The sequence below is a fragment of the Malania oleifera genome, chromosome 3 (assembly GCF_029873635.1).
Source record: "Malania oleifera isolate guangnan ecotype guangnan chromosome 3, ASM2987363v1, whole genome shotgun sequence".
Lineage (NCBI taxonomy): Eukaryota > Viridiplantae > Streptophyta > Magnoliopsida > Santalales > Ximeniaceae > Malania > Malania oleifera.
The window spans coordinates 38,239,761-38,265,616 of record NC_080419.1 but is presented as its reverse complement, the minus strand read 5'-3'; the positions used below and the strand labels follow the sequence as shown (position 1 = coordinate 38,265,616).

The window sequence follows — 25,856 nt, the reverse complement described above, 5'->3', positions numbered from 1 at the left end:
AGTTACGCCTATATTACGCAGTAATGTCTAAATAGTCCATAAAAACAGCGTATGGAAACTTCACGTCAGATTTCGACCTTGATGCAGTGAGTATCTCTCAAAATGAAAAACATGAAAGTTGTAGAGGGTTCTCTTAGCTTTTTACAGCATTTTAAATCATCTGAGTCAGAGGTCGGATGAGAGAGTTACGTACAGATTACGAAGTAGTTTTGAAAACGGCCTCTCTTGTGTGCATGACTCGACTTCTGAAAATTATCTTTTAAATGTCCAGGAAAATCCCGGATGCTCACGGTCTTGATTTAGACTCTGCCTCACATACATGGCACCTCTTCATGCTCATGACTCGTGTCCATTCTAATCTCAAATTTAATTTCCATAATTTTTTCTGCATAATAAAATACAAAAATCCGTAAATTATTGAATAAAATTCCAAATATTATAAATTGGGTGCAATGTTAAACTATTGAACATAATTAGACATTTAATTAAAATTATAATCCTTAATGCATGAATTTAAATGTCTAATTACACAACTTTGACGTGTAATCAACGACCTAATTGTGATGTTTGACAATTCGAACCATGGACCAGGTGCCTAAAACCACGAAGATTGGGAAATCGCCCTGACATTTAGCCAACTAAACTCACCTCAGCCACTCGAAGCCTGGAACAGGCTTGTGTCTATTCGAGCAACTAGCCCTATGGACCGGGCGACCGAACCTCTCGGGTTCGTTTATTTTTACCGTGTTAAACCAGGGTTATTTTTAATTAATTTTCATTAAAAAATTTTAAAATGACCTTTGTGTCCCCCAACTGTTATAATTCATTGAATATCTATATATACCCTTTCATTTGGAGAGATTAAACATGGATTAGCAATATAATTAGCCAAAAACTCTCTCATATTTTCTTGAGCCCACATTGCGTATTCTTCATATTTCCAAGCCAAAATTTTGATACTTTCTCATTTTATTCTTGCTAAATCTTTTTAAAACAGAGAGTTATATTTTTCTTGTGCTTTTTCTTGCAAACTAATTGCAAATTAAAGTGAGTTTGATTCTCACTTGTGTGAGCTTACATATATTGTTCTTGAAGCTTTTTACTCTCATTGTCTTGCATTGTTTAATATTTTTCTTGGAGAGTAAAACTAGGGTTTTTCTCAATATATTTGATTGATAAATATTATTTGAGAATAACCCTTTTTAGCTTATGAGTTTTGGAATCTTCATTGCCAGATTCAAAAGCTTGCTTATACTATTTGATAAACTATTTTTTAGCAAGCTTGATCTCTAAAACTCTGTTTTGCTTAATATTTGAAAAATATTATTGTTGAGATTCTTACCTTGAGATTCAAAGTTCCTTTGATATTGTATACTAATTATAATTTTTCTAAATCAAAGGTAGTCACTCTCACGTATACACACGTTTATGTACATCTTTGGAGAGTTGAAATCTTGTTAGATATTATCTCACTTGAGCATATATTCTTATTATATGTGAGTGCATATTTAGATCATAATTTGTACAAATCTACTTGTGTTAGAAGCACCTTTCATTGTACGCAAAATTTGTATTGATCGGTTGTAATTCAGGCGTGGCCTGAGGTGGGTCTTCTCCGCGCCTTTAAGGAGAGGTTGTAAAGGTTGAGGTTAGCCCTAGTAATTTGACCTGGTATTGTAAACGGTGTCGCTCCACCCGTTAAGTGAGTAATAGTGGTAATCCTCAGGCTTGCGAGCTGAGGCGGGGATGTAGGCAGTATTGGCTGAACCCCGATAATATATCTTATGTCAACTTTAAATTTCCGCACTTAAATTTATGCACTTGAATATTGTTATTTTAATTACTGTGAATGTTTCAAAAATACTAAGATTACTTCAATTGCTTTACATTTTTGCTCAGTTTGATTTCAATTGAATTGGTTAATACTTAGAAAGACCCTAGGTTGTAAAATACTGATTGTGATCTGAATTTGACCTAAGAAAGTTTTAAATTTCCAATTCACCCCCTTCTTAGGAATACACCAATTTCAACATCCTCCCCTCCTTATAAAAAGTTTGTCTTTGAAATTTTCTAATCAACATTCAACCCAAACTCTGAAATTTACTGAAATTCTCATCCGACTCTAGAAAGAGCGAGCAGCCACACACATAGTGGTCCCGCCCCAAATTTATTACAAACCCTCACTTGTAGTAAATACTGAATCCAACTTCCTCTAAAATTCAGCACACATGCCCACAACACATCCTCCAATAATTGAATCGTCCTCTCAGATTGTCCATCAGTCTGGGGATGAAATGCTATGCAATCTAACTATCTCCTAAACATACAACTCTACCAATCTATTCATGAAATAGCAAACTTTGATTGGAACAAAATGGGCAATTTTTGTCAGATGGTCTCCAACTACCTAAATGGCGTTTTGCCCATGCAGTGCTGGTGGCAACCTTGTTACAAAGTCCATGGAAATATACTCCCACTTCCATTCGGTAATGTGAAGTGGTTGCAATGGCCCTACTGGTCTTTGATGTTCAGCCTTCACTTTCTGACATGTAAGGCACAGTTCCATGAATTGGACAATTTCTTTCTTCATTTTGTTCCACCAGAAAGATTCTCGCAAATCCCTATACATCTTAATGCTTCTTGGATGCACTATATAAAGAAAGCGATGTGCCTCTTCCAGAATGATTCTTTTAATCTCAGCATCACCGAGTTCATATAATCTGGTGCGAAACCTCAAAACCCCATCAATTGAGATATTAAAATCAGCCTCCCAGTCCACTCTATACTTTACTTCTAATCTTGATAAACTCCGTATTTTCATCTGAGCGGCCTTAATCCTTTATTAGTTCAAGCCATCTTCTTTATCTCATGTTCAGCTCCTTTTACATGAGGAAATACTTAAGACTTTTATGATCTGTAAAAATCTCACATCTTTCACCATACATATAATGTCTTCCAAATCTTTAATGCAAATACCACTGCTGCCAATTCCAAATCATGCATAGGGTAATTTTTCTCGTACTCCTTGAGTTTCCGAGAAGCATATGCAATATCTTTCCCTCGTTGCATCAATACACACCCAATCCCTTTCCAAGACACATCACTGTAAATCACAAAACCACCTTCCGCTAAAGGAATAGTCAGCACTGGCACAGTGATGAGTCATTGTCTTAATTCCTGGAAGCTTTGTTCACATATGTCCACTCATATTTTACATTCTTTCTTGTCAAATGTGTCAGAGGACTTGATAGTTTAGATAATCTTCTACAAATCGGTAATAATACCCTTCCAAACCCAAGAAACTCTTGACCTCGTGAACATTCTTTGATCTCGCCTAATCTACTACTGCCTCTATCTTACTCGAGTCCACGGAAATACCTCCCTCGAAAATCACGTGATATAGGAATGCAACTTTTCCTAGCCAGAATTCACATTTTTTGAATTTAGCATAAAGCTTCCTTTATCTTAGCACCTAAAGTACCAACATCAGATGAGTCTCATGTTCCTCGGTACTCTTCAAATAAATCAAAATATCATCGATAAACACCATCACAAACTGATCTAGATATTTATGGAAAACCTTGTTCATCAAGTCCATAAATGCAGTAAGAGCATTAGTCTGTTCAAAAGGCATAACCAAGAACTCATAGTGGCCATACCTAGTTCAGAAAGTAGCCTTTGGAACATCCTTTGATTTGACTTTCACCTGATGATACTCGGATCGAAGATCGATCTTGGAGAAGACTTGTGCCCCTTGAAGTTGGTCAAACAGATCATCAATACGAGGTAACGAGTATTTGTTCTTAGTAGTCACTTTATTTATTTACCGGTAATCGATACACATCCTCATCAACCCGTCTTTCTTTTTTACAAACAGAACTAGTGCTCCCCATGGTGACATATTGGATCTGATGAATCCTTTATCCAGATTCTCCTGTAACTGTTCTTTTATTTCTTTCAACTCTGCTGGAGTCATTTTGTATGGAGCCTTAGAGATTGGTGCCGTAATTGGAAATAAATCAATGGCAAACTCGATTTCATGGTCAGAAGGCAACCCAGGTAAATCCTCTGAAAATACATCAGAGAATGCCCTCCCTACTGGGACATCTTCAAACTTTAATTCTCCCTCTGGTTTTTCCTTCACACAAGTTAGGTATCCCTGACATCCCTCTAGGAGTAGCTACTTTGTCTGAATAACAGATAGAATTTGTGGTGAGAAGCGCACACACGACCCTACAAACTTGCACTACTCCCTAAGAGGTCTGAACACTACCTCTTTCTTGTAACAATCAATACTGGCATAAATGGAGGTTAGCCAATCCATTCCCAGAATCACATCAAATCCGTGCATGTCAAACACTACTAAATTGGCGGGTAGCATCTTTCCCTAAATACAGATTGAATAGTCTCTAAGCACTTTTCTACATATCACTACTGTTCTTGTTGGTGTGACTACAGATAATTCGGCTTCTAATAGTTGAGTTTCTATCATATACAATTTGATATACCCTAGAGATATGAAAGAATGTGTTGCTTCTAAATCAAATAATACAATAGCTTTATTTGAAAACATAAAAATAGTACATGTCACCACGTCACCAGAATTCTCTGCATCTCTCGGTGCAAGTGAATAAACCCATGCTTGGGTAGTGTTCCTCTACTGGTTGCCTCGGGGTGCTTGGTTATTTCCTCGAAATTGACTAGGAGTGGGTGCATTGTTCAATGGCCCACAACATTCTCACGCAATGTGCCTAGGTCTAATGCACCAATAACATGTATATATTCCAACTCGGCATTTCCTCCTATGCCTTTTGTTACATTTAGGACAAGTAGGGTGTGATGGATTTTCCTGTCCAGCTCGATTTCCCATTTCCTGTCTTTGGCCCACATTGTTGTTATCTCTCCTTTGTGGACCTTGACTTGTACCAGCTTGAAAACTAGGAGGCATGGGTCTCTTCCTCTGATTTAGCATCTCCGCACTCCTCTGCAGACTAGTCTCCAATATAGTGGTTTTATCTACCAGCTCAGAGAAATTCTAAACCTGAGAAGCCACCACCTACTTGTAGATCCCCTATCTCAGGCCTTTCTCAAACCTCCACGCCTTCTTTGACTTACCTGGAACCATATATGGAGCGCAGCGGGACAACTCCACAAATTTAGTTGCATACTGCTGGACTGTCAAATGCCCCTGAGTCAAGTTCAAGAATTCCTCCGCCTTAGCATCTCTGGTGGTAGTGGGGAAGTATCGATCAAAGAAGATTTCTTTAAAATGGCTCCAAGTCAGGATTGCAGGTACTAGCCTCTGATCTTCTTGTAGCCTCACTAATCTCCACCAATGTCTGGCCTTCCCAGTCATCTTAAAAGTAGCATACAAAACTTTCTGTTCATCGGTGTAGGGAAGGACTGCTAGTATTTCCTCAATTTCCTAGACCCAGTTTTTTGCAACGAATGTGTTGGGTCCTCCTAAAAAAGTTGGGGGATTCATATAGGTAATTTGCTTTATAGTGCATCCCTAGTCAGCATGTGGACAGCTCAATTCTCTTGAGTTTCTCATAATCTCTGCCATGATCTGCTGGGCTAATCCGCGTAGCACTGGATTGGGGTCACTGTTGTCCACATTGGAAGCCCCCATGTTGCTACAACCTCCAGCATTTGCATTGTTATCCCCAGGGTCCATCCTAAAGATAGGACAAAATAATCTTAGAATCCCATTATCATAACACGATCGATACAGTCATTTAACTAAGAAACTATAAAATGTACTATATCCTCATACTAAAATACTTGGGCTTCCCCCTTTGGAACTTTCCTCGTACAACCAACCAACTCACCGACCATGTTCCCAATTTAAGATTTAGTCTTACTACTCAGAAACAAAAATCGTTGATGGTTTGCCGTGGTATTCCTGAAACCGTCGTTTCAGGAAAATCATAGAACACCATCACGAAATTTTTTCCTCGAGGCTGCGAGACAAAACCCTAAATACCAATTTAATCTCTAATAATGACTTACTATAAATCTTGATCGACCCATTTCCCATCCTCATTAAAATTCATACCTATACTCTGGTATTGTTATCCGCTAAAGTTTGCAAAACCTAGCAACCTAGGCTCTTATACCACAATTGTGACGCTCCAAAAATTCTCATAACATAATAACAATAATACATATATTTCCATTATATCTTTGATACCACCACTATGGAGCCTCGAACCCGATGGGCTCGCAGTGTCATGCTCGATACATATATCTCTGATACCATAACCATAACAACCGAAACTCGAAGTGGGGTACCGGGTACACCTATCCATAATTCAATTTTAAACAAGTAGCGGATATATATACGTTTTGTTATTTGGGGTGTAATATGAACGCTCATATATATATACATGTCAGTGTCTCACCTAAACTTACTTCAAACCAACACTAACTAGTCTTGCCCCGGAGCTTTCTAGGCTTGGTTCCTTGTATTCCCTGAAATGTTAGAATTATTTGAGTGAGACACTTCTCAGTAAGACGAAGTAGATTATTATCAGTGTGTGGCAACATGAGCTTTAGTATAGCAAGAAAACATTCATTTCTTAATTAACCTTGACTGAGAAATCATGTAAAACTATACTCACACCTCTCTCTCTCTCTCTCTCTCTCTCTCTATATATATATATATATATATATTTGAAAACATATATTCTCTTTTCAAAATATGCTTTGGTTCAATAAATTTCTTTGTTTACATTAATTTACATATATGTATAAAAGAACCTTCCTGAATGGACAATCATATAACATCATTTATTAACCCCACATGATCAGGTTGTGCGGTTCGAAGATTAGACTTAGCCATGGCTGGCCTACCACCAGGTTAAGTCAACATACTATTTCTGTAACTACGATTTGCCTACCCCATGCTGGCCCATATATCGGGAGGGTACAACCCCATGTTGGTCCACATACTAGGAGGGTACAACCTCATGCCGTCTCATATGCCAGGAGGGTACAACCTCATGCTGTCTTGTATGCCAGGAGGGTACACTACTCTTCTCTGGCCAAATCGACTATCCAATTACCAACATTCTTAGAATAGTGTGATTTCACTAACATATCTTACTAACTACGGTACCAAGCTTCCTTTACATATCAGGTCCATCAGGTTTATTATACCATATAATACAATTTATATAATAAAAGCAATAACATGATCTCATTTTCACAATTCGGTATAAAATTGTCATATTCACAAATCAGTATAAAACCTGTTATATTCATAAATCCGTATAAAATCATCATATCCAAAATATTCGCATTATTCCCAAAAATTCCAGAAATCAGTATAATACCACAATTCTTTCCATATAATACCATAAAAATTCCAACTGGTTTAATTATACAATAAAAACAAATAAATTATTCTCACACCACACAATTTATATAATAATAATTATTTCATAAAGTACCCAAGAAATTTTCAGAAACATATATTCACTAAATTTAAATAAAAACATGGGTACGATCAATTTCACCTATTTAATTTACTTCCATTAAATCCCAAAAAACTCGATAAAATTAAATCCCTGCAGTTTGATTTAATTCCAAAATATTCCCAAAAATCTGATATAATCAAATCTCTGCAGTTTAATTTAATCCTAAAAATATTCCCAAAAACCCAATCTGATCAAATCCTTGCAGTTTAATTTAATCCCAAAAATATTCCCAAAAATCCGATCTGATCAAATCCCTGCAGTTTAATTTATTTTCAAAAAATAAAATATTCCCAAAATCATATACTCAAATTTAATGGGTTAAATTTTTAAAAATAAAAAACCTGACACAATCTATTCCCCTTACCTTAACCCTGGAGTGGTGTCTACGACGTCCAAATGATGAAATCATTCTGTTTAAAACGTTCAGGAGCGGAGTTAGGACCCAGATATGATGTTTTTTTTTTACTTGGTCAGGAAATGGAGAGAAATCTGTGAGAGAGAGAGAGAGAGAGAGAGAGAGAGAGAGAGAGAGAGAGAGAGAGAGAACCGTACAACCATGCAAAAGGGAGGGGTCTGAGAGGATTGAATTGGAAATGGTTTAGGATACTTCCTATCCTAAACTTACATATATATATATATATATATATACACACATATATATATATAATTAATAATTATTATTATTATTATTATTATTATTATTATTATTATTATTATTATTATTATTTCTGAGAGGATTGAATTGGAAATGGTTTAAGATACTTCCTATCCTAAACTTACATACACACACACACACACACACACACACACACACACACACATATATATATATATAATTAATAATAATTATTATATATGTTGACTTTTTGAGTCCGATCCCTGTTTTGATAATGACAAACTATAGTATCCCACTTGTGTAACTGAGTGTGAACAAGTTTATATTTCTGTAAGTACAAGTGATGAATGCAAAATGGAAGTCGTAAAGAACACTGAGAAGAACACCAATCGGCATATTCCATGGAGCATTGAGGAGCAGAAGACACAAAGACTTTATCTATTTTCTAGGTTGTAATAGTAATTAGGGTTGAATGTGCATGCATCTTACATGATTTAAAATTGAAGCTCTACCTGACCTTAGATTGATCATAGGACGTCCAAGTAACATGAAAAACTCTTTTCATAAAATTTCTAACTTATACAAAGGTTTTTAAATGGTTTTAAAGTTAAAAGAAGGCAAAAACTAAATTTTTCAACGGGGTCGCTCAACCGGCCAGTTGACCAAATGTTAGAAATGAGCAATATTTTCACTCAATTCGATCTCATCTCAAACCATGTTCAACATGAAAATTGTGGAATTTTCCTATAGCTTGCGTTTGATATCAAGAACGTCCAAATTGGAGTTACACAAAAAAAGTTATGGTCAAAACACTGAAACGTGTCCGTAAGAGAAAAACTCCATTCATATTTTTTCCGTCTCATTGATGGGCATTTTTCTCAAACCAAAACTCATTATCCTAAAATGTTTTCATACAAGTTGTGGGATTTTCTCTTAACATTCTATTAATATCAAGAACATCTAATTTGGAGTTGTATAGAAAAAGTTATGGTCAAAACACTGAACAGTGTCCGCGCAGAAAAGTCGAGGCCGGTCGACCGAACCTTCACTACGGTCGACCGAAACTCGCGGATTTCAAGCCTCGGTTGACCGTACCTTGAGCCTGCTCGACCGACCTTCTTGGGAAAGTGTCCCAAAGGCTGAAAAATGGTTAGTTTTCCACATAAAAATATATTTTAAGGTCACAACGGCTATATAATGGTCACAAGGGATTTTTGCCTATAAATACAACCCCAAAACACTTGAAAATTGTTGGAGAATCCCATTGTTAATTTAGTTTATCATTCTTTGATTCTCCCACACTTCTATACCCCATTTGTTCCTTAAATTCTCATTTTTCTCCTACTCTTCTTTTATTTGAAAATCATTTTGGGAGAAAATATTCTTGGGGGTTTTATGTGAAGAAGTTTGAGCATATATCATATACATATATATTGCTTGATGGCCTTCTTCTTTCATTTGTGATATATTTTCAAAGATTAAAATGTCTCATATTCTCTTCTCTTGAAAACCATTTTTGGGGAAAATATTTTTGGAGTTATATTTGAAGAGGCTTGAGCATATAACATTCTTTATATGTATATTGTTTGAAGGCCTTTCTATTTTTCATGCTTTCAAAGATTAAATTTTTCCCATATTCTTTTATTTGGAAAAATATTTTTTTGGAAAAATTTCTCTTGAATAATGTCTTGAAGGCTTGGGCTAATATTCTTGCTCATATATTTTTCTTGAATGCCTTCTCGAGATTAATTTTACTAAGGTCAATCATTTTGAAGAAAATCCTAATATTCTCTTACTCTTATCTTGAAATACATTTGTTGGAGAATTTCTTTGGGTTATACAAGAGAGAGCCTTGAGGATATATCAATTTAATATATACTTGCTTGAGAGGCTTCTCCTTTTATTTTATAAAGATTAATCATTTTGATAGCAAAATCCTAGTTTTTCCTGCTTATCTTGAAGTATATTTTTGGAGAAACTCTTTGGATTATTTAAGAGCTTTGAGCATATATTCATTAATATATATTGGCTTAAAAAGCTTCTTGAAAAAAAAAGGCTAAAGCATATATTCATTTTTGTTTGGTAACCTTTATAATTTGAATTTGAAAAGGTCAATTATTTTAGAAAAGAAAATCATTTTTCAAACTCTCAAGTTTTACTTAAAAAATATTTTGAGAGAAAACTCATACACTACATGAGCTTCATTTCAAAACCATATGAGAGTGCATATTAGACTTTAATGTTGTACATCCTTGCTTAGTTTAGAAGCATTTGTTTGTACGCAAATTCTATTAAATATATTTGTATTCCAGGTGTGGCCTGAAGAGGAAGACTCGCCCTGTGAAGAGTCTCAGATAGACTTAGACCCAGTTAAGAAAGTCTTGGACTAGCTTAGACCCGGTTAGGAAAGCTAAGTGCGCCATCCTGGTAAGGCGTGACGATTGGGTTCAACCTGTTAATTGAATTGAGGAGTCTCAGCCCCGTAAATGAGACCGGTTCGGTTCAGCCCGGAATTGAACTAGGGAGTCCCGCAAGTGAGACTAGTTTGGCTTAGCCTAGTAATTGAGCTAGGGTTTTCCTCGCCCTGTAAGGAGAGGATGTAAAAGGCTTTTGCTCCGCCCAGTTAAGTGAACATGTTATAGTGGAATCCTTGGGGATAAGCCTAAGGCGGGGATGTAGACTGGTTTGGCCGAACCTTGATAACAAATCTTGTGTCGTTCTCTCTATATCTCATTTAAACTCCTACACTTTAATTTCAGCATGTGTATGAATGTTTATTTAATGTCAAAATTATTCTCATGCACACATTAAATTTAAATAAGATACTACACACGTGTATGTTTGCTTTTATTATTAAACTCGATTTACATACACGTACATATATATGTTGAATGGGATATGAACTATGGTGAATCGGTGAAACATTTAAATTAGTTGAAAAGTTTTTAAAACCCAATTCACCCCCCCTCTAGGGATCACACCAATTCCAACAATATAATTTATTATTATTATTATTATTATTATTAGGATCACTACAGCACCCCTGTTAATTCATCGGTGTAATGCCTTCGAGGAGAATCGAACTCGTGACCTTGGGGTCTCCAAAGTCACAAGTTCGCCCTAACCACATGAGCTAACTCAGCTAGGCCTATTACTTTTAGTTCTTGTTCTTGTTGTTGTTACACTAAGACTATATTTGGCATCTGCTATTTTATTATTTATTAAATTTAACTTTTTAGTTATTATTATTCTTACTAGTATAATTAGTTAATATAATTATGATAATTAGTCAAGTTGTTGTTATCGTCATCATTATTATCATCACCAATGCGATATTAATTTGCATTAAATCTTGATTGCGAACCATATATGAAAACAAAGGTGTAGTTCCAAGAGGGGGGTGAACTTGGTTTAAAAATTTTCTTTTAAATTTTTTTAGGAATTCTTAACTTATTGTTGATTCTTCAAACTTTTAGAAAAAACTTATTTCTTTATTTAATCCACAACCACACAAACATTCAATCATTCAAGTAATCAATCAACTAAACCAATCAACCACAATTTGAAAGCAAACAACCAAACTAAGATTAAAATATACAGTACTTTGGGTAATGTAAGAACTTAAGATGATTGTTTATATAAGCCATATGGATATAAATTTGAACCAAACCCTATAGTGAATGATAATTTATGCTTCCTGATATAAAACCCTGTATTAATGGATTTGCTACTTCAATATGATGTGCAATATAAAATCCAACACTCTTTCCAAAAGTCTAGACTTTAAATAAACTTTTAGTTAAAGAATCTTTGGGGTGTTAACCAAACAACATACTCCCTTTTGGTTTCCGTAAAGTATTGATCAACCAACGTACTCCCTTTCAGTTTCCACAAGCCCAAAAACAATTTATACTTCAGTTTACTTAATTTCCAAACTTCATAGTATAAATGATTAAGAATTTAAATCATCCACGCAATTTATATGTACTGAAAATAAAGAGTAAGGGAAAAAGAGAGTGAGACTAGGATTTTTATGAGGTTCGGCTCATACCCAGCCTACGTCCTCGCCTTTGGAAAACCACCAAAGGATTACTAAAATCAGTTCCTTTGTCGAGTGAAACAATACCGTTTACATACTCATTTAGTAGGCTAGAACCCGCCTGTCCAAACGATGTACCCTCGTTCGGTCACTCCTTCAATTAGGCTAGAGCCCACCACTCTAAGCGATATCCTCTCACTCAGCCAACGATCCAAACAACCTTGAACCGTTAATATCTACAAGATACAAATCAAATAGACGTACAAAGAATGCTCTCGAATATAGCTAATTAGTACAACAATTTAGCACTATTATATACTTTAAAGTAAATAACAATATGGAAATTAACTTGAAACTTAAGGGAGTATATCACCGATTAATTCTTTCAATGATTGAAAGATTTAGAATTTGTAGTACATGATTGGTGAGTAAGAATTAGCAAGAACTCAGTAAGCTTTGTGCAAGTTGAGAGTAAGAGAGAGCCTTGAGAATTTGAGAGCAATTGAGAGAGATTTTTATTACTGAATTGAATTCTTGGTTAATTAATTCAATGATATTGAGGCTTATTTATAGACTTTAAAAGGTATGTAACTTGATCCCCAAGTGACTTGGAGTATTCCCCAAGCTTTCACAAAGTTTGAGCCTCATGCAACCTCATTTAAAAAATTTATCCATTATAAAGATGCGATATCATCAAGTAATCCCGCACTATATAACCCCAATATTGTATAGTTGGATGATTTCACTAACAGTAAAGTGGCACAACAGACTATTGATAATTCCCAGACAGAGGAATCTATCATAGAAGAGTGCTCTGAAGCACCACATACTCCAACTCCGACTCCTACTCCGACACTGAGGAGGTCTTCCTGACCACATATACCGAATAGGAGATATTTTGATTACTTGTTACTAACTGATGCAGGTGAACCAGAGTGCTATGATGAAGTATGTCAGATGGATGAGGCTAGCAAGTGGGAACTTGCCATGAAAGATGAGATGAAATCCCTTATTGACAATAGGACTTGGGAGCTAGCAAGATTACCCAAGGGAAAAGAAACTTTTCAAAATAAATGGGTGTACCGCATAAAAGAAAAGCATGATGGTTCGAAAAGATACAAAGCAAGACTCGTGGTCAAAGGTTTCCAACAAATAAAAGGTATTAAAAACTCAGAAATCTTCTCACCAGCTGTGAAACACACAACCATTCGGGTAGCTTTGAGCATTGTTGCAATAGAGAATTTACACCTTGAGCAGTTAGATGTAAAAACTGCTTTCCTCCATGGTGATCTAAAGGAGGAGATATACATGCACCAACCTGAAGGTTTTGCAGAGATAGACAAATAAAAACTTGTTTGCAGGTTGAATAGGAGTCTGTATTGTTTGAAACAGGCTCCAAGGCAGTGGTATAAGAAATTTGACGGTTTCATGCAAAAGAAAGACTATCGCAAATGCAACGCTAATCATTGTTGCTATTTCCAGAGGTATAAATCAGGTTACATAATTCTTTTACTTTATGTTGATGATATGCTGGTTGTAGGATAAGACATGGATGAGATCAGAAAATTGAAAAGGCAGTTGTCCACTGAATTTGAAATGAAAGACTTAGGTCTAGTAAAGTAGATGCTTGGGATGAGAATCACTAGAGACAGAAAGAAGGGAACCTTGCAGTTGTCTCAGGCCGAGTACATCAGGCGGATTCTCAGAAGGTTCAACATAAGTGATGCTAAGGCAGTTAGCACACCATTAGCTGTTCATTTCAAGTTATCAAAGACTCAGTCTTTAGAGTCAGAGGAAGAGAAGAAAGACATGGACAAAATGTCATATGCTTTAGCTGTAGGAAGCTTAATGTACGCCATGGTTTGCACGAGACCAGATCTTAATCATGCGGTGGGAACCGTCAGCAGATTTATGTCAAATCCAGGAAAAATCCAATAAGAAGTGGTAAAATGGATATTTCGATATCTCTGAAATACAATTAACAAATGTTTATGCTTTGGCAAAAGTGATCTAACATTGTAGGGATACGTAGATATAGACTTTGCTGGTGAAATAGATCACAGAAGAATCACTACTTGATTTGTATTCACAATAGGTGCTACTGCTGTTAGTTAGGTATCACAGATACAGAAAATTGTTGCTTTGTCCACTACAGAGGTAGAGTATATAGTCATGACAAAAGCTAGCAAAGAGATGATTTGGTTATAGGGTTTTTTGACAGAGTTGGGTTTCAAGAAGGTAAATAGTGTTTTGTATAGTGACAGTTAGAGCGCTATACACTTGGTGAAGAATTCAGAATTCCACTCAAAGACCAAGTACATTGGACTTTGCTATCACTTCATTAAATCTCTTCTAGACGAAGGGGTATTAGCAGTTGAGAAGATCCTTGGCAGCCAAAACCCAACAGACATGTTGACAAAGGTAGTGACTAGAGAGAAATTGGAGTTATGCTGAGATTCATTGGGTCTCCTAGATCTATTGAAATCATCCAGATGATGATCCTTGCATGAGCACCTCAACAAGGGGGTGCGAGCACTCTTTTGAGGGGGTGCGGACTCCTAAAGACTAGGGCGAGGTCACAGTGTTGCAGCATCAGAGTAGCGGACACTTGGTTGCCCCCACATGTTTGGAGGGGGTGATTTGTTGACCGACCCATGTGGGTGCATTTATTTTTTTTCTTGGGAAGATATAGCTCGTGGAGCATGCATAACCTCGAGCATGCATGTTGTCTTTATTGCTGCTCCATCTCAGTGCTTCGCTCCGGCATATTTTTATACACTGCTTTGTAAAGTTAAGTGTGTATGTGTGTGTGTGAAAAATATACAGAGTGCATAAAAAGAGAGAGTTGTGTGTGAGGCAGAGAGGTTTGAGCCCAGAGTTGAGTTAGAGTGTGTTCTCCTCCTCCATTATATTTTTCTTATTGATCATTTAGTGAGACTCCCTCTCTCCCGTGGATGTAGGCCGAGTTTGGCCGAACCCCACGTATTTCTTTTGTGTTCTATGTGTGATTGTGTTGTGTTTGTGTTGCTGGAATCATCTCCTTCCCCTAACATAACCCTCTCCTTTCCTTACTATTCTATTCTCCTACTTTTCTAATCTAAAAAAAAATTTGAAATCACAGTAATAGCATAGGAAAGAAAAGAGTCAAGCAATAGAGAGAAATGAATGATCCCAAACTTACATGTTGAAATCCATTATATATACATAAAAACTATGAGCATGGTCACAAATGATCATGATGTTAGGCACCGAAGGAACTCATGGGTGGGTTTGATACACATGGTAGAACACCAACTTGACTTAAAAGTTTAATCCTATGTCTTGGGCCCAACCATGTATATAAGTACCCATCATCCACTCAAATTTTTCAATGTGTGATAAACTCACGAGTGGAATTCTCAAAAATCTTCCCCTCACTTGTGAGTTTCAACCGCTCCCCCTTGAACGAAAACCATCTCCCTTATAAGAGTAAGCCAAATTCCCTAACAATTGCTCAAGTGGATCTTACCACTGGTGGCTTACGTGTCTCGGATTGCATTCCACGTGCCTCCGAAACAATCCTACCTCCAACGCCTTGACCCTATTCGAATCCATCCCAAACCTAGATGATCCTTATTGGCCTTAGTCACACACTTGGTCCTCCAACTGTTAGCACGTCAGGAGAATTAGCTTCACATCTCGACTTTTACGATGTCGTTGACCTAGAGTTACAAACCTTCGACTCTGATACCACTTGTAGGCACTGGAGGAGCCCATGGGTGTGCTTGATACACATAAGAGAACACCAACTTGACCCAAAAGCTTAAGTCTATTGGGTCTTGAACCCAACCATGTATATAAGCACTCATCATCCAGTCAAATTTTTCAATGTAAGACAAACTCATAAGTGGAATTTTCAACACATGGAGCAACCATTCATGCAAATATATCATAGCACACATAACAAGGATTATAGTTTTTAAATAATTATTGACACCGTGAGGTAACAAACCTAAATCATTCAATAAATTCTAAAAATCATACCTTACAACACTTACTCCAAAGTCAATCAAGAATACTAAGATTAACAAGAATTCCTAAAGTAACCTTTATGCTTCCTAGTCTTCCCTTTTTCATTGCTAAGGGATTCTTCGGGTTTTTCTTTTCTTTTCTTTTAAAGGTGCATTAGTCCTTGAATGTGTGGTTTATAGAGCCCCCCCCCCCCCCCCAACTTTTGTTCTAAAGCTCCTTTAAAAGGGTTTTGGTTTCCTACACACTCCCTTTAAAACACCTTTAAAAGTATATAAAAAAAAAACTTCCTTCTTTGTCCTAAATGAGGTATTTGAGCACCCCCCCCCCCTAATCTCTGTTTTCAATGTAAACTCTAATTAAAATGAAGATTGTTGACTCTATGAGTCCAATCCTATTTTGATAATGACAAATCACTTAGTATTTGATCTGTGCATTAAGATTGTGAATAGAAACAATATTTAGCATGCACGGAAGGTTAGAAAGTCATGGAAGCCATGAGGATTAAAGGATATACAACTTGGCACAATCCATGAAAATAAAAGAGTAAAAGAATGAAGATGCAAGCGGCAAGTTCAAGATCGTCATGAGAATGGGTATTTAGAACTGAATGTATTTACATATTTCATATGATTTAATTCGAACCTCAAAATATACCCTAGACTGGCCTTAGGACTCATGCATCTTATGAAAATCTTTTAAGAGTTATTCATTGACTTAGAAACTCTATTTAAAATCCTGAAAAATGTTTTATGAAGAAGCAAAGTAAGAAAGCAAAAAAAAAATTTGAAAATAAAATAAAAAAACTAAAGTTGGACTACTCAGACGACTGAGGATTACCCTCAGACGTATGAAGATACAGCTTTAGACGACTGAAGTTTTACTTTAGGCGTCTGAAAATTTTCCTCAGAAGACTGAAGAATTAGTTCAGTCATCTGAAGAATTAATTGCTGAAATACAGAACATGAAGAACACTTTCAGACGTCTAAACCTTCAGTCTAGTAGTCTGAAGCAGGGACTTCAGAATTCTGAACCTTAACTTTAGTCATCTGACCTTGTGTCTAGTTTAATTTTTCAAAGCTTTAAGGAACATTAGACATCTGAACCCTAATCTTCAGTCGTCTGAACCTACGGGAAGTTTAAAAATTGGATCTTTAGCAAGAGAACACGTGGATTATACACTTGATTAAGTTGATCCAATGGTCAGGACTTATCCTAAGGCCAAGATTACCTATATAACCAACCTCTAAACCATAGTGCTCCAACTTTTTGGATAATCTTGAGAAACTTGAACAAATTGCAATACATTTGCTTGCACTCCAACTATATTCATCAAGTTTAGGCAAATCATCTCAACTTTCGAAGGGATTTCATTTACACATCTTGAAAGCAAGCTCTGGTGATTGAGGTTTGGTGAACAAGGGATTGGTTTGTATTTTTAATATATAGATAGCTTGAAGGTTTTTCATATCTCATATTCATACATCTATTACTCTTATTGAAAAAGGAAAAATCTTGTGTTGTTACATAAAAACTTATTTGTGAAAGGATTTTCTAAACATTGAATATTTGAAGATCTTCAAGTTCTTATTTTCATTCAAATACTCAATATTTTGTTATTGCAAAATCTACTTGATTGTAAAGTCTAAAGGTTCTCAATATATATTTGTGAGAAATTTTGTTGTGACAAGTAGTGTTTAAAGCTTTGCAATATTCAAAGTCTTTTATTTATTCAAAGATTCAACTTTACAAATTATTTGATAGCAAGAACTTAGATCTTCATAATATTCAAGACCAATTTTATAATAAGATCACTTTCGGTATTCTTCTATCTAGTGAGTTGAACTAAAACCCTAAGTTCTCCAAAGCATTTACTTATATAATTATTTTGGGAGATTTGATCAAAGGAAAATTTTGTGAAGTATATCATTCATATAACGCTTACATCGTTACATACATAGTGAGCTTCAAGTTTTATCATATGGATATGTGTTAGGTTTTTCATTGTACTCACTAGCTTTGTTAGAAGCAATATTGAGTTGTTTTATAAATTTGAAATTCTATATTGTAATCACGGTTCGGGTTGTGAACTGGGTAAGGAGGAAGCTGTGCCTTTTGTAAGCAGCGAATGTAAGGAAAGCTCCGTCCTGATTAAAGGAGCAAGTATTTAGTGGAATCCTTGAGTGGGATGCTCAAGGCGAGGACGTAGACCGGGTTAGCTGAACCTCATTAAAATTGTATTTGCCTTCTCTCTTCCTTTACTCCTTTTAATTTTCGTAACGCATTTTATTACCTATCTTGCATGTGTGTATGTTGAATAACCTCACACGCACTTGATAATTAATTGGGTAAAATATAATTTATTAAGATAATAATTTGAATTAATTTCAAATCCATATAATTAATTTGTCAAGTTTAGAAATAGGAATTAAGTGGTAAAATAATCTTAAAGATTTTTAAAATACCCAATTCACCCCCCCCCCCCTCTTGGGATTACACTTGAATTAACATTTGGTATCAAAGCGGGTTTACATAGATTTAACCGTCATTTTTGTAAAAAGATCACATGACACACATCGGTGTAACTCCATTCGGTGAGGGACATTCGTCCATTAGACCACCTATTTTTTGTGGTGTAAATTACACCTACTGGAAAAGAAGAATGAATATATATCTTTTAAATGTGGATTGAAAGTGTGGAAAATTGTTTCCAAGGGAAACCATGTTCCTATGAAAGTAGTTGATAAGGTAAATGTACCCAAAACTGAAGATAAGTATACTGAAGAAGATTAGAAATCTGTGCAAATAAATGCTACTGCAATAAACTTGTTATTCTGTGCACTAGATGTGAATGAGTTTAATAGGGTGATGGCCTGTAACACTGCTAAAGAGATTTGGGAAAAATTAGAAGTTACATATGAAAGTACTAAGGAAGTAAAAGATAGTAGGATAGACATGCTTACTAGTGAATATGAAGCATTTAAAATGACTACTGATGAATCTATTCAATCCATGTACACTATATTCACACACATCACGAATTCTTTAAATGCTCTTGGTAAATCTTACCCTACTTATAAGTTGATTAGGAAGATACTTAGGGGACTACCTTCAGTTTGAGAAGCTAAAGATACTGCAATAGCAGAAAGGAGAAATCTGAAGGAGATGTCTGTTGATGAACTAATTGGATCGCTTATCACCTATGAGCTTGCAATAAATGAGAGGAAGAATGAGCAAATCAAAGCAAAGAAAGCTACAACACTTAAGGCATCATCTCACTACTCCAGTGAGGGAAGTGATTCAGAATCGGATGAAAACATGGCACTTATCACTAAGAAATTTGGAGAGTTCTTGAGAAAAAATAAGAAATACACTAGAAAATTCAAGGGCTCAAAAACAGAAAAGGGAGAGTCAAGCAAAAGGAAGCAAAATGATGATCCTCCCATGTGTTATAACTGTAGAGAATTTGGACATATAAAGCCAGATTGTCCCCAGCTAAAGAAAGTGTCTAAGAAGAAGAAGAAGAAGACTCTAAAGGTGGGTTGGGACACTCACAGTACCCGTAGTTTAGAATCTAAATCTAGTGATGACGAGATCGCGAATCTATGTCTGATGACTCATGATGACCACGAGGTACAATCTTTTTATTTTGCTTTATTTTATAATTCAAGTGATTTAGAAAATGAAAATAGTATGCTCCCTTATGATGAATTGCATCAGGGATATCTATATACCCTCAAAATGCTTGAGAAAATGAATAAAAAAATTTCTGGTTTGAAATTAAAATTGAAAGAACTTTCGAAGTTAGTTGAAAGTCAAAATGAATCTCATGCATCTCCCATGAAAGACAAGGATTTGAAAATTGAGGATTTAGAAAAGAATTTGAAAGATAAATATAAGATTATCTGTAAATTTATAGAAGGTCAAAATAATTTTGAAAAACTCCTAGAAGCTCAAAGAAATTCCCTAGAGAACGAAGGTCTTGGTTTTAATGGGAAGGAGAATCTAAAACGTAAACATCGCAACATGGGATTTTTTGTAAGAGAGTCAAAATCGTATGTTCCAACTAAAGACTATCATAGAAATATTACATGTTTTAAATGTAAGAGGTTGAGTCACATAAAATTTGACTGTTCTTTGAAAAAGAAAGATGTCAAAATTAAGAAAGTCTGAAAAGTCAAAGGAGAATCTAATACTAACCCCTGTGGACCCAAGAAAATTTGGGTACCAAAAGTAGTTATCTGATTATGTCCTACAAATGTGCTTGAGATAGTCCTCCTTGAAAGACAAGTGGTATATGGATAACGGATGATCACAATATATGACACAAGATAAAACTGAATTCACATCTATCATATCTAAAGATGAAGGATTTGTTACATTTGGGGATAACTCTAAAGGTAAAATCATTGGATTTGGTAAGGTTGGTAAGGAACCTTCACTTGTCATTGATAATGTGTTATTAGTTGATGGATTGAAACATAACTTATTGAGTATAAGTCAAATATGTAATAAAGGTTATAAAATCTCATTTGAACATGACAAATGCACTGTAGAGAACAAATCTGAAAAAAAAATATTAATTAGTGGTGATCGTTATGAAAATGTCTACACCACTAGCCTTGACAATCTTGCTTCTCAACATGTTACTTGTTTTTCTGCTATAAATGAGATTAGTTGGATTTGGCATAGGAGACTAGGACACGCAAACATGGACTTAATATCTAAACTTCTTAAAGGATTGCCTAAGACTAAATTCGTGAAAGATAATATCTATGATGCATGCCAACTAGGAAAACAAGTAAGAACTAGCATTAAGAAGAAGAAAGTAATCTCTACTACTAGGTCACTTCAAATGCTACACTTAGATTTATTTGGTCCAAACCCAATACTGAGTTTAGAAGAAAAATCATACACATTTGTCATAGTTGATGATTATTCAAGATATACATGGGTACTATTTTTAGGTCACAAAGATGAAGCGTGTGAACAATTCATTAAACTATGTAAGAAAATCCGAAATGAAAGGGGTTATAGTGTCACTAAAATCCAAAGTGATAGAGGTAGAGAATTTAAAAATCAAGGCTTGGAAGACTACTGCAATTCATTAGGAATAGCTCATAATTTTTTGGCTCCTAAAACACCATAGTAGAATGGTATAGTTGAAAGAAAGAATAGGTCCATACAAGAAATGGCCAGAACTATGCTTAACAAATATAAACTACCTAAGTACTTTTGGGCTGAGGCAGTAAATACCACCTTCTATGTTCTAAATAGAGTTTTGATTAGACCATCTCTAAATAAGACTCCTTATGAATTATGGAATGACCATAGACCAAACATATCATATTTTCATGTCTTTGGCTGTAAATGTTTTATTCTTAGAGACAATGAACATTTAGGAAAGTTTGATGTGAAATCAGATGAAGGTATCTTACTAGGGTATGCCTTAGATAGTAAAGCCTACAGAGTATATAATAAACGAACATTAACCATTATAGAATCCATTCATGTAGTATTCGATGAGTCAATTCCCTTCTCTAAAAGAACTGATGAAGATGAAATTAAGATAAATAAGGAATTTGAAAAACTATCTATTGAAAATGATTCAGAAAAGGGAAATGAAATTTAATTAACCATCTGCTGAAACTAATCCAATTGAAAATGAGGATAATAAACTACATAGAGAATGGAAGCACATAAAGAGTCATCCCATTGATCAAATAATAGGTGAACCATTACGTGGAGTAGCCACACGATCCTCACATAGGAATATGATTAGTCATTTTGCCTTTCTGTTCCAAGAAGAACCTAGGAATGTGAGTGAAGCAATTGAGGATGAATCTTGGGTAATGTCCATGCAAGAAGAGTTAAACCAGTTTGAGAGAAATAAAGTATGGACATTAGTTCCTAGACCTGAGGATAAGATAATTATTGGAACAAAATGGATATATAAGAACAAGAAAGATGAACATGGGATAGTTGTTAGAAATAAGGCAAGACTATTAGCTTAGGGATATTACCAGGAAGAAGGAATAGATTTTGAAGAAACCTTTGCACCTGTAGCTAGAATGGAAGTCATTCGAATGCTTTTAGCTTATGTTGCTTTTCAAGATTTCAAGCTGTATCAAATGGATGTCAAAAGCGCATTTTTAAATGGCTACATAAGTCAAGAATTTTATGAAAAACAACCCCCAGGTTTTGAAAACCATAATAATTCATATCGCATTTATAGACTAACTAAAGTCTTGTACGATTTAAAGCAAGCTCCTAGAGCTTGGTATGAAAGACTAAACGGTTTTCTACTGGATAATGGATTTATCATAGGGAGGATATACACAACTCATTTCATAAAGTTTAAGAAAGATGACATGCTCTCAGTTCAAGTATACGTAGATGATATCATATTTGGAGCAACAAATAAAGACTTGAGCAATGATTTTGCAAGCACTATGCAAAATGAATTTGAGATGAGCACGATGGGTGAACTAAATTTCTTCCTAGGACTTCAGATCAAATAAGAGAAACATGGAATTTTTGTAAATCAATCGAAGTACATCAGAGATCTGCTAAAAAATTTTAATATGGAAGATGGAAAAATACTAGGAACACCTATGAGCTCTTCTTTGAAATTAGACAAAGATGAACAAGGTATACCAGTAGATGTCAAGCTCTATCATGGAATGATTGGTAGCTTACTATATCTGAATGCTAGCTGACCTGACATAATGTTCAGCGTATATTTGTGCGCAAGATTTCAGGTTGCACCAAAAGAGTCACATTTGTTAGCTGTCAAACAAATACTTAGATACCTGATAAGAACCGTGGAACTTGGACTATGGTATACTAAGTATACATCCTTTGAGATTATTAGCTATTCAGATATTGATTTTGCTAGTAGAAAAGTGGATAGGAAGAGCACGAGTGGCACATGTCATTTCTTAGGACATTCTTTAGTCTCTTGATTTTCCAAGAAGCAAAATTCAATTGCTCTTTCCACAGTCGAGGCTGAATACGTGTGGCTGGAAGTTGTTGTGCTCAAATGATATACATGAAACAACAACTTATGGATTTTAGATTAAGTTATGATACAGTTCCTATAAGGTGCGACAATACGAGTACAATAAACATCTCAAAGAATCCTATATTAGATTCACAAACTAAACATATAGAAATTAAACATCATTTTCTTCATGATCATGTGCAAAAAAGAGATGTGACACTTGAATTTGTATGCACAGATGAACAATGGGCAGACATATTCACGAAACCACTTGTGGATGATAGGTTTATCCAAATTAGAGGTAAATTAGGCCTGATGCATAGTTGAGAAGTTGCTTAGAATTATATTAGATGACATAATTCAGGAGGTGCAACATCACTTAATATTCACAATTGGTTAAAAATTTCAAATTCAGCTCATTTGTTCCCATTTGGTATTAAACTCATATCATGATGAATGCGTGTTAACTAACACATGTTAATTCTCACATAACCTTTGAACTTTAGTGACTGTTTGTTTTTTTGCTTATCCATGTCTATGAAATTTGACACACTGTACATGTTCACATTGCAATTTAATTCAACAACACAACTTTGTGCATTAGCAAGGGGGAGAAGTAAATTGAATTAACACAGGGAGACATATTTTACAATATAATTTTTGAAAACTGAAGGTTGCATATTTTAAAAAATTGAGATTTAATTATGTCCAAACATTTTTGTTATATACCTTTTTGTTGATGTTAAAAGGGGAAGAAGAATATAAGGTTATAGCAAAAATAGTTGGCAAAAGTACATAAGTACATGAGTTATACGTGCAAAACTAATTGTGTATGAGCATATTTCATATTATTGAATATTTGATTGTGCATTATTTGAGGGGGGGCCTTGTCAGGCATAACCATTTTATATTCATTTTATATTTTTGCTCGTATATTTGTCATCATCAAAAAGGGGGATGTTGACCTTATAGGTCATGTCCGGTTTTGATTATGACAAATACTCATTATATCTAATGGGTATTTGAAATTATGTACATGAACTTAAATTGAAAGGTCTTAATATACATGGAAGAAAGTGAAGATTGAAGACCCACTTTTAATGTGTCGTAATATGTTTCATTTATGCTAAAGGGTCTATAATAGTAATTAGTTCTTTTGCTTGTAATAATCACACACATCATATGCATGGTCTAATAGGTAAACTCATACTGAAAATATAATTAAAACAGGACCTAGAAAAGACTTTAGGACACTTACCATTGCACTTGTATGTATTAGGCACTTGAATAGGATGATTGTGAAATGAAATAGGACCAAAATGCACAAAATGTGCACCTTCGGTCAACCAACATGTACAATTCATTCTGTCCTCGGTCGACCGAACCCGATTTGGGTCAACTCGCTAACCACAGTCCGGTCGACCGAGCTTCTGAAGCTCATTTGACCCTAGTCGACCAAACCTCCTTGAAATCAACATTTTGACTTCCTGGTCGATTAAGAAAAATTTGTATACCACCAACCTGGTCGACCGAGTTCCCACGTGTGGGAACTCAATGGTCTGGTCAACCGACATGCTTAGTTCAAAATGACCCTGGTCGACCGAACCTTGCAAAATTGGAAAAATCATCCCGGACATACATGTCCAGTCGATCAACCTAGGCAATTCATTTTTGGCCCGGTCAATCGAACCATATGAACTTGGGTTGACCAAAAGTGTTCTGGTCAACCGGTGCTCTCGGGCTACCCTGCATTTTTACCATGGTTAACTATTTTTTAACAGGGTTAAAATAACTAAATGTTATTAAAACTTTTCTAATAATCTCAACCTTGTCTCTAACGGTTATAATTTTAGGGGAGTCTATATATACCCCTTCATTTGGGAAAATTAGAAACAAGATTAGCAAACCCAATTAAAAATTCTCTCTCAAGTCAAAAATTTTCTACTACTCAATTTCTATACTCTAATCACTCATACTTACCCTCTTCGATTGCTTAAATCCTATGTAAGTTGATTGAGTGTTTGTTCTATTAGGTTTGCTCTCCCATCCTTGATTGATTGATTCGATTTTCACGAGAGCTAAACCTAAGTATTCTTATGGGGCTTTGCTAATAAGTCTCACCTAAGAAGACTTGTATTGAACTTCCAAGTATTGCATTTTCGTTGTAATAACTTAGGAAGTTTGTATTTGTTTTTGGGTTGTAAAAACTTTTTCAAAAACATTCTCAAATATCTTGGGTGATTTATTTCGACATAGTTTTGAAAAGATATTTGTTTATGTGATACTAATATTTGTTGCAATATTTATTTACATATCATTTGCTGAATCTAAAGATTATATATATTTTTCAAACCAAGCATATACATTATCTAATATTCACATGATTAAGATAACCTACTAATTAATATCTTTGAGACTTGCTTAATATCTTTGTGTGAACACATTGATTGAATATCTTGAGATACAAAGATTGTTTGTTAACACTCTCACGACACTCTCACGCACTCATTACATTGATAGCAAATATATTTGAGAGTTGAAATATTAGACCACACTGAGCTTACATATTAAATCATTTTTTGGTGTATGTGACTAAGCGTATTTGGGTACATATCTACTTTACACGAAAGCACAATCACTATAGCAATATTCTTTGATTGTAAAATCTGAGTGTTTCCAAGCGTGGCCTGAGGGGGCAGTAATCCAACC

At 35.2% G+C, this 25,856-nt stretch overlaps 1 protein-coding gene across 1 annotated transcript; it reads right to left on the bottom strand.

Moving 5' to 3' along the window:
* Nucleotides 1-4,738: 4,738 nt before the first annotated feature.
* LOC131151277 (uncharacterized) lies at nt 4,739-5,356 on the bottom strand. Its single transcript, XM_058102530.1, has 2 exons — nt 5,116-5,356; nt 4,739-5,016 (listed from the first exon to the last, which is right to left on the bottom strand). Exons 1-2 carry the CDS (start codon nt 5,354-5,356, stop codon nt 4,739-4,741), a joined length of 519 nt encoding a protein of 172 aa, XP_057958513.1.
* Between the last annotated feature and the right edge of the window lie 20,500 nt (nt 5,357-25,856).

Coding starts and splice junctions, on each gene's coding strand:
- LOC131151277 (XM_058102530.1), bottom strand. CDS start 5,356: ATGACTGGGAAGGCCAGACATTGGTGGAGATTAGTGAGGCTACAAGAA. Junction 5,017..5,115: donor CGCTCCATATATGGTTCCAG/GTAAGTCAAAGA, acceptor CTGAGCTGGTAG/ATAAAACCACTATATTGGAG.